This window comes from Platalea leucorodia (assembly GCF_965183815.1).
Source record: "Platalea leucorodia genome assembly, chromosome: 4".
In the NCBI taxonomy this organism is placed as follows: Eukaryota; Metazoa; Chordata; class Aves; order Pelecaniformes; family Threskiornithidae; genus Platalea; species Platalea leucorodia.
In genome coordinates, this window is record NC_138826.1 from 114620029 (window position 1) to 114637754 (window position 17726).

A 17726-nucleotide genomic window follows, 5' to 3' on the forward strand; every position below is an offset into this window, starting at 1 on the left:
CCCGTCAGGCTATTACTTGGGGTCCCCCTCCTGCCATTGTCTTTTTGAGCTCCTCTGAGGGTATGGAGGCGAGCTTTTGTCACATCACCTAACAACGTAACTTTTTAAAAATGGGAATGTGAGAGAAAGAAACACAATCAAATAACATTTGAACTTTAAAGAAACAGAACTGAAAACTAAATGTTTGTAGGAATTAAGGAACAGCAGTAGACCACTTCAATATAGTGATATACATGAATAGCATTTAAATGACTGCTCTGCATGGATGTCTATGTTGGCATTAAAGCAGTTCCAGTACTGGCAGCATTTTCCCTCTGCTAGCACACAGCTCACCAATGCCAGTTCTGCTTGTAAACAAGATGGAGATGGCGCACCAGCACGCAGTAGTTGCCCTTTCCGAGCAATAACCTTGGCATAATTTAAGTCACACTCCCATTAAGTAAATGTTACACAATTTTCTAGCTGCCAGAGAAGTGGGAATTTGCAGGAAAAAAAAAGAAATGGAGGAATATGAGAGAGAAAGGACATTTGAATGAGTGAGGTGAAAAATGGTGCAGAAGCAGAGACAAAGATAAATTGTTCTTTGGGTGGCTTCCCTGCTCCTGGGGCTGGTCCTCAGTCGGACAGATACTCCTCTATACTTCTCAACCTTATTTCATTTTCCCGAATGATGTGGCTGGAGCAATTTACAGATGTTGGTGTTTTAGATCCCTTTGCTGTGCCGGGAAAGGGCTCTGCTGTGCCTGCATGAGCCTGTGGAATTTTCATATGACTTCCTGTTGCTTTGTATCAAGTTTCTGATACCTCAGTGAAACAGAATAATTTTTAAGAATTTATTTTAAAATTGTTTTGTCATAGTAAGAAATGGCAATGTTTTGTTATTTACACATTCCTAAATCTAGGTATTTGTAGAAGTTCCCAATAATGACAGTCAAGAGGGCACCAACAATTTACGCAAATTTTGGGTTGAGTAGATAGTGAAATGGTAGAAGTGTGAGATTTATTCAAACAATTATGTTTAATAATTGCTCCTTTAAATAACTAAACTACTCTGCTGTTGAACTACTAAAGTTATTATTAGCCCTAACAATGAAATATATCGAAATTTCTTTTCTTTTTTTAAAGGATCTGCTTTTGCTAAAGCAAAACCTGAAAGTCCTTGGACGTCTCTGACCCGCAAAGGAATCGTGAGAGTTGTTTTCTTTCCGTTCTTCTACAGGTGGTGGCTACAAGTGACATCGAGGGTCATCTTTTTCTGGCTGCTTGTTCTTTACCTTCTTCAAGGTAGAGTTGGATTACAGGATCAGCTTCAACTGAATGCCTTATTTTAACCATATGGAAGCTGCTGTATGTTACCTGGTTCACTTTATGCTGTTAAAGTTCATTCCAGTATTTCAGAAAATATTGGAATGACACAGTCCCAAGCACATGTCTTTTGGTTAACATTTCTTTTACATATATAAAGGGGGCATACCGAAAACTTAAGGATTTCCTTGCAGGCTTTATTCAGCACTTAGCACACATGTTAGTTTGTCATCTCTGTATATAATTTAGGTTTCCAGGACTATCTAATTTAGTTCAGGACTGAGAAATGTCAAAGAAACCTTTGGCTTAGGCAGTGTATTTTGTCTTGGGCTTTTGGTTTTTCTGGTACTTGTGCAGATCAAGAGCTCTGATCAAGAAGCAAGTAAGGAAGGCCAAACCTGCCAAGGTGTGTGCAGCTTGTGCAGCCTGGTAGGATGATCTGTTTGACCAGGTTCCAGTTGTCCTTCCATGTGTTATTTTATCACATCAGAGGCAATGAACTTCTAGCTTACAGTTTAGTCAGACCTCAGCTGTGCTGCTGAATGGCTGGCAAATGGGGGGCTTATTGTCCTATGTGCTTCTGCTATTTTTTCCGTTGCAGTGGGGAGACTGTGCATCTTAATTTTATATTTCCTAGATTATAGAGGGACTTTTGGGCATCTGTTAACAAACAGAAGGCAATTCACAGCTTTTGGGATGCTCATTCTTGAGTTCTAGTAATCTGATTTTGTGCTTAATTATATGTAATATATAAGAGGAAAATTAGAAAGGGAAGAAAGCACTGTAGTGAGTCAGTATCTGACAGTGTGAAAGTCACCAAAACAATAAGTGTATCAGAAGTGTGTGCAACAGAAATGGAACAGAAGGTTAATGAAAGTTGGGAGCAATTTAAGTACCTGACAAGCTAAGTGACTGGTAAGTTTTCCGCTGAAAACCAATTAAAATACAATATTACTTTTTCAGTTCTGCCATCTGTCCTTGCAGCTGTGAATCACTGTATCATTTGGAAATTGTATTTAAAACAAGAAATGGAGTTTAAATAAGAGACAACAGTGCCTCTTGTGTGATGATGTTAGCAGCTATAAAATGAATTTCACGGTGCCAGTGCCCCAAAACTTGAAATATTGACAAATATTCATGTGGTCTCCTATCAAAACTTCTCCTTATCCCCATTTCTGAGATAGGTGCTTAAGAAGTATTGTTGCATATGTTAGCATTTGTGTATACTATGGTAAGCGATCCCACAGTGTTAATAATTTTAATCTCATTTATAGTAGTATAGGTAGTAAAATATGTCAGTTATAGTTCATTTGTTACCATGTTCATAGGTGGCTTATTCTGAGAAACAACATCATAGTAATTTTTTATGTTCCCATTCTTAAATTTATTTAAAAAATATACCTACACTTAATTTGTGGAGCCTTCATAAGACTCTAAAAGCAGAAAAATAGTAAGACAATGCAGATTCTGAGTGCATTGTTTTTTAGGACATGAACTGAAACTGAAAGCAAGTTTTTTAGGACGTGAATTACAGGGCTATCTTGTAATTAACTTTTTTTTCCCTCAGATTTCTTGGGATCTGTGATTTGCTAAAGTTACGGTTGGAATGCATAATTTCCCTAATCCATATAGTCTGTAATGTGACAAAATATTTCTGATATTTCTGAGGTTGTGAATTAACAAATACTGGAAAAGAATTAATAGTATTCCATATTACACTATAATCCAACTATTTGAAACACTTGTCTTTTAAATTGTGCTGAATTAACTGCAGAGTTTTTGATGGCTTTTGAAATAAATTGGAAGACTTATGATGTAAATGTAAGTGAAATTAAATTGACAAAATTTTTTATTGGAAACTGTTTAAAACAACCCCCTCAAGCAGCTCCTTCTGGCACTTCTATATAAGTTTTGCTTTTATTTTACTCAGAAGGTGTGCTCAGGTATTTGTTTCGTACAAAATCAAACAGGCAGCACCAAAATGTCAAGAATCTATTATGAAAACTTAACATAACACTTCAAATTCCAGTAGCCATATTTCTGCCCTGAATCTGAATTTTGTATTGTAGCTCAGACTTTCTGCCACCATGACAAATTCTCACTGACACTGTTGTAAAATGATCTGACTTTATTTTGTTTATATATGTTTAGTTAAATGATTTTATTTAATTATGAAGTATTTTCTATAGATTTATGAACTGCGTTGCTTGGAATTATTGCTTTGAAATTGATTAGCTTTAGCAGGATACTTGCAAGCATTTATGTAAGTCTACAGAAAATAATTCTTTCCTTGGCTGTAGATTAAACTCCAGATTTTATTTGCATTGGCTTCCTTTACTATAAAGTATGATTAGCAAAATGTGTGATAAAAGAACTACAGGGAAGTGCTTTTTGTTCAAGGTCATAGAACAGGCTGATGAATTAAGGTAGAAGTAAAACTTTTTTCTTCTGACTCCTTATCCATTTAGTTTATAGCATTACCTCATTTTTACTTTAAAAATGTTTCTGTATTCTAGTAGGAAAATGAAGTGAAATTCTAGCGTGTATCTACTGTGTATGTCTTAAGTATGAAATAAGAAACTTTAATAGCGATATAATGATTGTTTATTGTGATACATATTTATGTATATATGTTTTTAAACTTGCTAATACAGATTTTTCAAAGCTTTAAATGCTATAAAAATAAATGCTTGTTGGTCTTTGAAATGTACAGTTGCTTTCTTTGATACAGCTTTTTGCTCTATGTGCTAGAATTTTATTTGTGTCTGTTTCACAAAATAAACTATTGTAATTTAGAAAAATGCAAGTCCAACTACTATAAATAAGTAAAGAAATAATTAAAAGTGGTGTGAGAAATTCTGTTCCAAGACCTAGCTGTTGATAGGAGCAATTCTAGGATAATCTGAACTACAGTGTATTGACACACTGTGCAGGAAGAAGTTCTTGGATTTCCCTCCCATCCTACTGAAAAGATCAGGAGATTGGTAACGTTTCTTAAATCTGTGTGAAACTTCATGGTGGGAATCTGCAATCTACAGATTTGTATATTCTGGAATTAGATGATTTCTTCTAGATCACTCTGCTTTGCTGAATATTTTTTAAGTAGCAGAATAAATCTTGTAATGAAGTTTGAAATTATTTTGTGGAGGCCTACTCCTGCAAATCGTTTCACATGGATCTGTGGAGCCCTGTGTTCTCAGAAGTGTATGTTTATTCTACTACCATTTGAACACTGTTTCTCTTTTTAACAAAAGCCATGTAATGAGTTGGCCGTTTCAGACATTTCAAATATTGAACTCAAATTCATTTCCCTTCTTTTCCAGTTGCTGCTGTAGTGTTATTCTGTACAGCCCAAAGCCCACATAATATACCTCTGACTGAAGTAATTGGGCCAATATGGCTCATGTTGCTACTTGGAACTGTGCATTGTCAGATTGTTTCAACACGAACTCCTAAGCCACCTCCCAGCACAGGGGGTAAAAGAAGAAGGTATAGTCTATGTTAAAGTACTTATCATTTAGGATTGTTAAACTATTCTAAAGAACATGCATGAAAAAATGTAGGGGTTGACAGTCTCTGCTTTGCAAGAGATGAGAAATTGGTGCTCTGTTTTTGTCTGAAACTCTAAAATGGGTGCTTGATTGGTGCTCTTCAACTTTTATGCATTGCCTAATTTATGCATTGTTTTATTTGAATTTTAATGCTTTGAATCTGACGTTTTGCCTCAAAACAGTTTGTATCTGAATAGTAGTGGAGTGACAGTATTTATATTACTGTGAATTTAGTTTTAGAACTCTCTGCAATACTGACTAATGATCTCTGTGGGAAACATCATACACTGAAGGAGGTGCCTTTGGAAGCATAGAACTGAGTCTTCCAGCACTTCACTGAGTATGGTTTGCTACAGTGAATTGTCCCATTAGATTGGGAAAACCTGCAGTAGTGTATCTTGCAGGTCTCAGCCTGTGATGGCGAGCTGAAATGTATTTTGGATTTAAGTGTTATAATAATGAATAAGTGTTATGCTTAGTTTTATTAAATTGAGTTTATTAAATTGATGTGATAAAGCTTTAGCAAAATATTTTGAAATCTTGCTTGGTTTTGCATGCTTAAACTGCTGAACTATGGGACTAGTAGATTGCACTTATAAAGCTACCTTCCAATTTTAATCTCTTCTGATGAAGGAAATTAAGGAAAGCAGCACATTTGGAAGTACATAGGGAAGGAGATGGCTCTAGTACCACAGATAACACACAGGAGGGAACAGTGCAGAGCTACGGTACAAGCACCTCTTGCAGTATTGGCGCTGTCTTCAGAGATATCTGGCATGCTGCTTTCTTTTTATCAGGGTTTGTATTTATTCAAGGCTTACTTATGTGTTAGAGATGCACTATCCCTTTTCTAAATAAGTAAACATTGATGTAATGATTAAACTGTTGTTGATCCAGTTTTTGTTCTTAATAGTAAACTCATCTCAGTGTTTGAACATGTACCAATGTATTGTTTCTTGACTTTTGCAAATGCTGATGCAATAATTTTGAAAAGATATTGACTTAACTTTTAGTTAAATTATATTTTGATGTAGGAGTACTCTGTGTGGGCTATCAGAAACAAACCAACTCAGTTTCTCAATTTTAATTGAATGAGAAAATTTGACTTTTTAATTTTACTTTATTACATTAGCTGCTTATTCCTCTGAGAGTGCTTATTGAACTCTATCACTGTCATCAAATCACGCACTTTTTCTGAAGGAAAAGCCTTCAGGATTCAAATAAACACAGCGTTTAGTTTATAAATAAACATCGAAGATACAGTTTCTAATGATTGGAAAAAACATCTAACCCTGTTACATTCCAGAGCTGTTTTGCAAATGATCGATCAGCTAATGCAGTGCTCTGGGCAATTAAAAAGTTTTTTTAAAAAAACATTCTGTAGCAGTCTGTGTTCAAGATACGCTATACATGCAGCATTGAGTCCTACATATCAGCATTTATTAACAAGAGAGAATATGCTCATAAAATAATATGAAATTGAGAAAAGGGATACTGCAAGTTATTACATTGATGTTTTGTTGTGCATGCTGCATCTTAAATATGGCAACGCTAACATGTCTGTCATACTTGTGATATATGCTCTTAACCACTGGTAAAGCTTATCTTATGTTATGTTACATTCTGGGAATATCTAGTTGAAACTCTGGAGATGTTTTAAAAATGTTTAAAAATATTGCAAGAGGAGAGTTCATTTGACTTTCTCCTGTGTAGATTAAGCTAGCTTTGCCAAACTATGAGTCATGGTAATAGACACCACCGCTGTTCTTTGGGTCTGTATGCATTACTTTCTGGTATGTTTGGAGTGCAGTCTTATAAACTTTTGAATGTTTTCAATTCATTGAAGATACTGATCTGCAATAGGAAGAGAAGTGTTGGAAGATCCATTTTTTTTCCTTACCTTCCCTTGTATTGGGCTCAGAGTGTTTTCAGTTGGGAAGGGCTGTCTGGGACTTGCTTTAAGGACTTGTTTAAACCATTTAATGAGAGGTAGTATGTATATATGTAGATGTTAAGCCCCAATGATGACTACTTAGTATATACAGTACCTTCACAGGATAAAGAGCACAGAATGACTGAGAATGCTGTAAGTAGCCCTTAGTCATTTGTTACCTCTTCAGTTGCAGGGACACAGTTGTTTGTATGTCTGGAGCCATACAAACCATATCAGGAACTCATCCAGCTGAAAAATAACCTTTTTTTTTCCCCAGGAGATCGTGCAGATCAGTTTCTTCATGTAATTTTTTTCATGGTAATGCAAACAGTTTTGTCAGCAGAGTGGGCCTGGGAATGAGTAAGCAAGAGTGCAGCATAGAGTATATTGACTACTTGGTGATGTTGCTGAAGAAAATCTTATGAAACCTCAGTGCAAGGAAGCTGTACAGTGACATCTGTCCTGTTTCTTAGGACATATTTTGAAGCTCTTTAGATAAGCACATTAGAATGTCTCATTAGTGTTTATTTACAGCAGTTTTTCACATATATTAAGCTTGGAATACCATTATCTGGAGTTTTAAATATAGGTCTTAAACACATGGTTTCAAAATTAACCTCAGAAATTATGTTCTTTGCGTTAGGGCAGGACCCTGTGTACCTAGACCATTTGCCTACACTCAGGTCATTAGTAATCTGGAACTGTGTATTCAATAAATATCCTTTTGAATGGCAGAACTCATTCTGACTAACAAAACATAATTCTAAACTTTACTCCAGCATAGGGGCAATTTAGAAAATACTAATTATTAGTTTCACTGGAAGGAAGGGCAATATCCAAATAGTTAATTTATTCAGAATGTAGTACTGATTTGGGACTTTGCTCTCTGTGTGTTTCCTTACTCCAATTATGGAAATCTTACCATTGTAACTTCTTTAAAAGTTTTGCAGCGTGAACAGGGAGGAGAGTTTTTTTGACCAACCCCAATGAAAATACATGGGAATAGAATACTTGACAGTGAAAATCTACAGTCTTCCAGAAACTCGATTTAAATCTTCCTTAATATTTTCTCTAGCTAATGCATGAATAAGACAAAGTCATTCTTGACTTAGCTTTTGCATATGTTCAAGCTTTTTAAGACCTTGGATTTATTCATAGTGTTGTCCTCTCTTGCTCTTAAATACTTCTAATTCTAGCATGAAATTTTAAAAGTTGACTAATGATTAACCTAGTAATTCTAGGAAACTATACATTTCTATCAGCTAGGGAAGTATTGTTCATGTTTGTTATTATTGGGTTTTTTTGTTTGTTTGTTTGTTTTTTGTTTTTTTAACATAGTATAGTGCATGAAAGCCTAACTTTAAGCCCAAATTTATGCTTTTCTGGCTTGAGGCTTACACTTAAATTTAGGGATTCTTACAAAAAATAACTCTGGTTCTACATTAGAAACAAGTGAAAGACTTCAGTCAAGTTACCTGTTTTTCAAAACGAGCCTTAGTTGATATCAGACTAGTATTTGTCTTGCAGTTTTAGCACTTAAACATGGCTTGAGTAGTGAAGTCCTATCTGAACAAATTATACACACATACATACATATACGTTCTTTTTTTTCCTCTTATCCATTCCTTATCCATTGAGGCTACTTCTTCCTAGTAGCTTTCAAGTTTCATGTGAAATGTTTAAATTCTCTTGAATCAAACTTGGAAGAGTTGTCCTGTTACTCCACTCATACAGCTTAGTAACTTGTGGAGTAAGTCTCTCTGACTGGATGTGTGATGAGATCTGCGTTCCCTTTTGTACTGTTAAAAAGAAATTTTTAAAAAGTTCCAAAAGTATATTTAATGCATTAAAATTTGGCCTCCCTGGGTTTCTGCTTATTGCAGATAATTTAATATTTGTGCTACTTCCTTAGTGCTCACAACTGAGCTTACTGAAACTTGCTATTTTACAATGAGTAGCCACTGAAAGGCTGATACTTGCTTTATTCCAGAAGCGGAAGAGCAAATTTTTCCATTAAGTATTAAGCTAAGCTTTCTCTTTCATTTGTCTTACCTTCATTAACTTAGTTAGTGACATTATGGAACAGCACAGAAATAAAGTTCTAACATGTTTACTGTTGATAGTTTGACCTTTTTGTCCAAAGCATCAATAATGTTTTAGATGATCTTCTTAATGGACCTAGAAAATTAAAAGTCTGTGTGTGAGCTAGCACATTGGTAATCTGCAAACAGGACGCTTCCCAGCTGCTTCTCCACCACAAAACACATGCTAAAGCATCTTGCCGTCTCTTTACCTTTGTAAGCTTATAATAAAAATTAATCCATGCAAATCTATAAAAACTACAGGAAGTGTTTCTGCTGGTTTTGTACTCATTTAGAAATAAAGTTGACTAAGAATTTTGGGAATAGGTGAGGGAATAGTAGGTGAATTCTGTGACTTCCTACAAGAGAAGCAGAGCAGCAGTTACTTTGGTTTAAAAACAACTATAAATGCTGTTAGCTTTTTTCCAGGAAGGGGTGAGGGAAGGTGGAATGAGATTAAGATGGAAAAGGAGGATGAAACACCTTAGTAACATTGTCTCTTCTCTTCATTATTTTGTCTGCATTCCAACAAATGAATTGTTCCTTTTTTTTATTTTTCCATTTTATCCAGCTCTCCCTAGCCATTTTTTTGTGTTCAGGTCTCCCCTGTATCTGTGGAATACCTTATCTTGGCAGGAATGTGAGGCGACAATCCCAATTCTCCCGATTCGTTCGATGTACATATTGAAGAGGAATTTAATCTTCTGCTGTGTAATCCAAGCTCTCACAGAATGCCTCACTCCTTAAAGAGAAAGGCAATGCATATTCCCTCGTAGAAACATAAGATCAATTGAACAGATTCTTGATAGTTTTAGGACCTATGTCCAGTGTTCTACTTTTAATAAAAATAAAAAAAATCTGGAAACTTGATTTTTAACACTTTTTTTTCCCCACAAGTGTTCTGGGAATCTAACAAACAAAATCTAAGAAATACAAGATAATAATTGCTTTTCTGATGTTTTTCCATGTCATTTACCTTGAGAATACAGAAGCTTACGCGAAGACTTAAAATAGTCTCTCAGTAAGGTAGCAAGCTGCTATTCCTTTTCATTCCTTCATCGACTACACTTTCTAATTTGGAAGTGTAATCATCCAGATGTTTGCTTTGAGAAGGCCTTTTTCTGGCATTAGCTATTCTTGCTGCTACATCTGTTGACTAGATAAGGGCCTTGACGTCTAAAGAATGTTATCGAAGACTATTCATCAATATTAGTAGTCTTAAGAATAATAATACTGAAGCATAATTCATAAACTTATTTTATGATCTGAAAACAGGCTTAATTAGTGTGTAAGATATATCAAAATATGTTGCTAGGGGTGTTAGTGGATAATACTGAAAAGGGTAAATCACCTCTTTAGTAGAGTTGTCAATAAGCAGAGCGTATTTAAAACAACAACAATAAAAAATATCTATGTACAGAGTACTAAACAGCATGTTTGTTTGCAGCTTGAGGAAATGGCATACTTGCTTTGAATTAATAACACTTAAACTTTGAGCACGCCTCTTTTGTTAATATAGAATAGAGAAATTTCTCCATTACATTTGAGGCTTGCGGGTTCTTCTGTTGCTGAAGTTGCTGCAAAGTTTTAGTTTTAAAACATAGGTTTCCTTTACTTTCAGTAGCTAATGATATAATTTTCTCTCAGACACTGACAGTTTCTTTTGTAACAATTTTAGGAGAGGATAATGGGTATTACTTAGAAGATGAAATAGTTACAAATATTGCATCAGATGTTAATACTATTAGTTTGTGGTCATCTTAGTAGTAAAACTTGAGAGGGATAAGCAGGATTTAGACTGGGGAAAAAAAATTGAGAGAATCATTAATTTAATACATATGTTTGTTTCAAATATAGATCTAAGAAAGCAAAAAACTCAATAGATAAGTCCACTGAGACTGATAATGGCTACGTGTCCCTTGATGGGAAAAAGACAGGTAAAAACAGTGAAGAATGTATGCAGGCCCATGAACGTCGATGTGAAGTGATTAAGCCAGAAGAGTCAGGGTGGAGCACTGCAACAGTGAGAGATGCCTTCAACAATCACAGTCATCACAAAGTAAGTGTGCTTCTTTGCTTCCAAAGCAGGATTATTAATTTGTCAAATGATATGTGAGGTGTATTTTTATGATGCTTTTGATGCATTCTTATCTACTTTGTCCTTAAAAGTGTTTTTTAAAATGAAATTAGGCTTAGGGTCCTGGGGCCAAAAATTATGTTAAGTCTTCTTATTTCATCCTTATATTCCTAGGCTTTCCTTTTTCTTGTAGGAGGATCCTTACTGACATCTAAACATTCTTTGCCATTCTGTATTTCAACGCACAGATTTTCATCCTGTCTTTTAGCTGTGGATTTTTCCAGACCAGCTAAACACACTGTACCTTTTCCTGCCTCTTTGATGCTCTGGGCACAGGTCTGTCTCTATGCTAAAATGGAACAAATGTTGGATTACTGACAATTTATAATTTTGAGGTCATTCTGAGCGTTCGCCTGTGAATCATCTTCCTTTTCCTTTCCTTTTTTTTTTCGATCGATCTTTGTAGAAGATGAGGAAAGCATGATTTCCCTCTCGATGAAGTAGGCAGGACTCTATAGTGAGCAGTAGGGATGAGATGGAAGCATAGGAAGTGGTCATGACAGCAAGCAGAACTTTTAATTTGGCTAGGTCTGATTATCTCCTGGATATCCTATTTTCGTTCTACAAAATAGCTTTTCCAAAACATTTTTCCTGGCTCTCTTATCATTGGCATTTGAACATATATTGACTGCCATTACAGCTCTATACTTGACTCTGTCTCACTAGTATTTACCATCAATGATCAATCATAGCAAGGGTTTTTCCATGGTAATATCAAAGGGAAAGGTTATTCTACTGGAAGTCTACAAGTACACATTTTTATAAAGGAAAGGCATTCTTTGTGGATTTTGTAGCCAAATTATTTAACAACCCCTTAAAGGTCCATATGATTAAGTCAGAAAGAAAGTGGTGAAGGTTCATCTCAGGACAAAAACTTCACTCTGTTGCTCTGCAAGAGGTGCTTTCTCAGCAGTGATAGCAACTGAGGTTCAGTTGTCTTTATCAATTCCAAGCATTTTGCATTTTTGATGAAATTGAACAAATCAAGGATTTTAAAGAAAAAGTAATTTTAAAGAGTTTTTTTAAGTTTCTTTGATAGAATGGATGAAATGTTGTGTATGTTTCACTTGCTTAGTGAATACGCACCCACATTAAAGAGAAGTTGACAGAGGCTGGAATGGCTCCTCTCCTCTCTCCTCCTCCTCATCTCTTCCTGCAAAGACAATCAATAGGTTTTTTACTGCGAAAAGTAGTAGATGAGACACCCCAGGCTGTTCTGCCTGTCCCCCTCTTGCTATGCAACTCAGCTGTTAAAAAAGTGAAATGACCTGACCTTGAAGCATCCCAGAAAACAGTGTTCATCATGTAAGAGAGAATGATGTCTGAGTTGCAGAGGGGGGGAAAAGGATTTGTTGTATTCACAGAGAATAGCTTCTCTATTTTTATCCTTTTAGCATTGCATTGATGACAGGAGGACTCCAAAGGAAACTTTACAGGGTTCTGTATGGTGATCTCATAATAAATGAGAATATACAAAAAAGTTTTTGACAGCTGAATGATCCTTTGCTGCCCTTTTTTCTTTCTGTTACTGTAAGGGCTACTTTAGTTTAAAATCTGGGAAATGTAAAGTGGAATAGATTAATGATCCGAGTATTCTACATGCAATCTGTAGCACTTTATTGTTGGAAGAAGAGGTAAATGTTAACTTTGTACTGTATATGTTGATAATTCAATGTTATAGTGTTTGCTTTGGTGGGGTTTTGGTTTTTGTTTTTCAAATCTTCTGGATATATTGCCTCTAAGCCTTTCTTGGTAGGTTCGGTTTAGACAAAATCGCATTTAAAATAAGAATGTCAGAATTGTTTTTTAGTATAATATGAACTAGTCCTTCATCGTCTGAGAAATGTTTATTTTGATATAACAATTTCTATTTTATAATTCCTGCTGTACCACTTAATTTTGACAATTGGAACTGCATTAATACTTGATTTAACTGAGCATAGGTAATAATGTTGCAGAAAGAAATTTGGTATCAGTAGTTGAGAACAAGACCTAGTAAGTATGAGTGTAGGTCTTACTAATACTATATTTCTTGCACTAGGATACTCACAGGACTGTGACAAATTTATCAGATGAAGTTTCTAGTGAGGAAGGGCCTGAAACTGGATATTCTTTACGTCGCAATGTAGAACGCACTTCTAGTGATTGTACACTACGAAGCAGGAAATCTCACCATTATAAGAAACACTATCCTCTGGAGGTATGTTCTTTTCCATTGCTTCTTTTCTGTAAATTGTTAAAACCTCTTGATTTCATATTAAATAAATATATTTCCCTCAAACCTTTTTTTCTCCTGTATTGGATTTTAGGAGTCTGTCAATTGGAAGTCAGGCTAGTAGGGGACAGGGATTTTTTTTTTTTTTTTTTTTTTATGACAGCATTTTGAAATTAAGATGTTTCTATTTAGTTGGTTTCAGCTTCATCCTATTTTTCAATTTGTTGCAAGGAGCCTAAAATATATTCTATAGATCTTGCATCAGGTTATGGCCAACTCTGTTGCTGTCTTTTGACACCAGTTATCTCCTCTGGAAACTTGATTTGTTACAGAAATAGTAGTAATTGGCAATATGCAAATTTTCACCCTGCTAGTGCTGCTGTTTCTCTTCATTTAGTTAGTATTTTGAATTCACTAGCCTTCTTGTGGAGAAGTCTGATTGACTCTACCTCTGAGTTTTCATTCCCTCATGTTGACTGAAACAATAATTTAAAATATTGTCATGAAATCTCAGCAAAATTGTTAATGCATAAAAATACAGAAATTTAAGATACTTGATGATATCATAGCTTAGAAGAGGGGAATTCATAGATTCCATATTAGTAGAGTCCTTAATTGTAAGGACTCAGGCATTGAAAGAGAAAGGGATATGTTATCATGTTTTTATTTATTTATTTATAATTTTAAAGAAATTATGCTCCTTTTTGCTAGTGGTATGCAACTTAAGAGAGATATGGCTGTATTGCCATTTTTTCACTACAACTATCAGAAAAGAGTGTAAACAGTAATTTCAGCTCTGACAAAAGTCCCCTTAGAGGTGGGTTTAATAGGCAGAGCCTCATGAGTAAGCTTTCTACTTGATGTAAGAAACATCTCCTTAGAAGGGTTCAGATATTGCTTTCTCTGATAACAGTTGCAAAGCCTTGAAGTTGATGCTTTGCATAAAAACATTATTAGATAATCTTCTCTTCTGTTCTTTCATTTATTTCTCACAGGCTTTGGTTAAAAAGATCCAGAAGGCTAATTGATTTGAGTGTTTAATGCCTTATGCATGTTTCGTTTAGGGTAACTGAACATGTCGTTACTTGGAACTTTGTTCCATATTACAGAAGATGTCTCTTGACTGTGTATTTGTGCAGCTGGTAGTGCTTGACAAGAGGAAGCAGAAAGAGATGATTGCAGTTAATTTTTTTTTCAATTTAAATATATTTTCTCTTGCACAGAGTGCTTCAGATCTAGGGAACACTGTGTAGATGTCTTCAGAAACTGAAGAGACTAAATTTGCTCCCTGTGTAGCTTTAGCAGTAATATTTTACACTCGTTCCCCGTTTACTTATCTGACTGATGCCATGAAAGAGGAAGCCTTTCTTTGTTGTTACCAACTCGCCTCCCCCACACGATAACAAAGGAAATGAAACAATAGTTTTCAAATCTGTGAAAGCTTTCTTTGTGTTTAAAAAAAATAATTAGTGAAGTCAGGGGATATACTCTCAACTACTGTCCTACATTTTCTTTTATCTTCATGTTTACTTGTCAACTTAATTGTTGTTTGAGCAAGCTTTTTTAATGTTCTTTCTTTATTAACTTCAGGACTCAATGGTACCCAGTAGTGACTGCCTCCTATAAATAATTTTTTTTTTTTTTTTTTTAAGAAAGAAAAGTAGTTCAGACTCTTTCTGCATTGCTGTTATCCCTCACTTTGTAAAAAGGTAAAAAGAAAGGGAAAGAGTTCAGACCAATTTTTTTCTAAATGTTTATTTACAAAATTGCTTACATAAAATACATTAAGCATAATTTTCAGGAAGAGCAAAGAACATTTCTTCAGATTGTAATGAATTACAAATCATATTGAATTAGTAGGTCTGCTGAAACACTGCTTGATTATTTTTTTTCAGTGTAAAAAAAATTGTGTGTATTCTCAAGAGAAACTAGTAGAAAGAAATAAATTTTGTGTTAAGAGGGAACGGAAATTGCCAGAGGATGGCGATGAGTAGGACGGTACTGCTGTTAAGACTCCCTACCTGTCTTGCAGGAAATGGATTCTGCTTACTGTAGAATGTAGTTTAAAGCTCTGCTTTCTTGTTCTGAAGACAATGTTACGTTGTTTCATATGTATGCATGGGGAGATCTGAATGTCCCAAACTTAATATTTTTCTTTCTTTATCTAAGATATAGATAAAATTTGAACATAATAAGGCATGCTTGTGTCTCAAGTACAGTTTGTTAAATAATGAGAATTTTATGTATGACTATGTAGATTACACATATACCTAGCATTAGCTATGTATACTCATGCTTATTTTTCCTCTCTACACCTGATGCATAACTGTCTTCAAACAAGCTCACTCTCTCTTTGAGAAGGTATGTTAGTAGTAACAGTGGGGGAGTGTGATTTGTAGGGGACTTTGAGAGTGAATTCCTCTTTTATTGCAGGCTTTTACATTTAGAAATTTACTTCTGGAACATATCAAGCTTTCTTTTAAAACTAGTTAAATTGTGTCCACACTGCTTGCTTGAAACGCTATTTGAGTGCCTCAGGTCTTGGATGACGAGAAAGATCGGTCCCTTCTTCTTCCAGGGCCTTGCCCTTTCTAGGGAAAGAATTCCTTACTGTGTGGAGAAGTTGATAAGTAGCTAAAGTACTTCAGCTCAAACAACTGGAGACAGAAAATCAAAATGTCAAATAATTTAAAATACTTTGTGAATAATGATTTTCTTACATTCAGTCACATTTCTGTATTACAATTTCAGTCCGGTGTATATGTCTTTAAGCTTCACTTGTGTCTTTCACATTTTCACTAAAATAATGAAGCTGTAAAGTGTTTTAAAAGAGGCTTAATTTACAGCTTTTAAAATCAGAAGTTTGAGACATATTTGGAGTCTGTGGCTTGAAAATTGCCGTTAAGGTCTAAATTAATGAGTTCTAAAAATCTGTAAAATAGTTATTTCCTTTTAATAGTTAATATGATTTGATTCTTCATTATGTGACCCCCTCCCCAAGAAAGTAGGGACCATGGACTGTTACTTGTTTGTACAGTGTCTAAGAACGTGCAGCCTCTTAGCCACTCCTTCAATAAACATGTAATTCTTTCTGATGAGAAAAATAATGGATTGGAACATAAAAACCGGATAAGTGCAGATTCACTAATTTGAACTTTATAACTGTTCTGTTAGGAAACAATGTAGAATAAAAAATCTGCATTAATTCCAATGCATATTTTAATTTCAGGATACACCTAAATCAGGTACTAGCTGCAGTTCTCGGTGTTCAAGCTCCAGACAAGATTCTGAGAGTGCGAGGCCGGAATCGGAAACCGAAGATGTGCTGTGGGAGGACCTCTTACACTGTGCAGAGTGCCACTCTTCCTGTACCAGTGAGACAGATGTAGAAAGCCCTCAAGTGAATCCATGTGTGAAGAAAGAATACAGAGACGACCCATTTCATCAGGTTGGTATCCACCAATTGTCATTTTTTTACACGACACACAAGTTCAGCATTATCAGCTTTATCATGTCAGGAGGCCTGGGACAAAGAACTCTATATTAAATGAAAGTAACAAAGCCAAAGTGATTTGACAGAATTAAAACAAGGAAAATTTGATTTCTGCTACTCAGTCATTAATTTGTCAAACGAAGAGGATATGACAATATACTGAAACAGCCTACAGAATATTTGAGTGTTTGAATCAGTTCTAGTTCAGGACAAGTACTGACTGATTTAAGTTTCCTCTGTAGTAGATGGTTCTGGTTTGTTGTGTTTGGGTTTTTTTTCCTTTCTTTTTTTTTTTTCCTCTAGTGGAATTACTTTTTTGTGAGCCCATATAAGACATCTTTCTGTTTGCTTATATATAAATGCATATATAAAAAAGCAAACATAAAGATAACATACATAGTATCTAATGTTATATATAATGTATATATTTGATGTTACATGTGTATTACATATGTCTAAATTCTATTTAGGTATAATATTTTTATTTTTACCTTAAAGCTAATAATTTTGTTTCCCTTCTTTAATGCTATGCTGTAGCAACATATATGCAGTCATTTCTGAAAATTTTAGTGTTTGTTGGGCAACACTTGAGTTGCAGCCTGCCTTGGTTAATGTTGGACAGAATCCATTGTTAATACTTGATCATTAACAATCAAGTATTAATCTTCATTTGATAAAATCCATTCAGATGTCACAGTGCCAGTTGTATTTGTAGTACAAGTCTTATCTTTAAATTGCATGTTAATTGCATTGCTAATTTGAACCCTTTAACTAAAGAGATGGAGGGAATGTGAAACATTCTTCTGGGTAAACATGTCATATGTGTTGGTGATGCATCATCAGTCCTAAGGAATGCCATGCAAGAGACGGTGTTAATGCTAGCTAACGAAAAGAATTTCAAAAGACAGGCTTTTCACTCATAACCGGAATTGAAACTGATGTATTTGTTGATTTTAAAAAACACTCCCCCAACCTCCCCACCTCTCCCCTCCCCACCCCTCCACCACCAAG

The 17726-nt window shown here is 35.0% G+C and overlaps 1 protein-coding gene across 1 annotated transcript in view; it reads left to right on the forward strand.

Moving 5' to 3' along the window:
- PHTF2 (putative homeodomain transcription factor 2) overlaps window positions 1–17726 on the forward strand; it is a 67637-nt gene that overhangs the window by 34137 nt on the left and 15774 nt on the right. Inside the window, exons 6-11 of the mRNA XM_082311055.1 lie at window positions 1126–1284; window positions 4629–4794; window positions 5490–5654; window positions 10728–10929; window positions 13049–13207; window positions 16452–16670. Coding sequence (XP_082167181.1) covers window positions 1126–1284; window positions 4629–4794; window positions 5490–5654; window positions 10728–10929; window positions 13049–13207; window positions 16452–16670 — 1070 coding nt within the window. The remainder of the gene's footprint in view (window positions 1–1125; window positions 1285–4628; window positions 4795–5489; window positions 5655–10727; window positions 10930–13048; window positions 13208–16451; window positions 16671–17726) is intronic.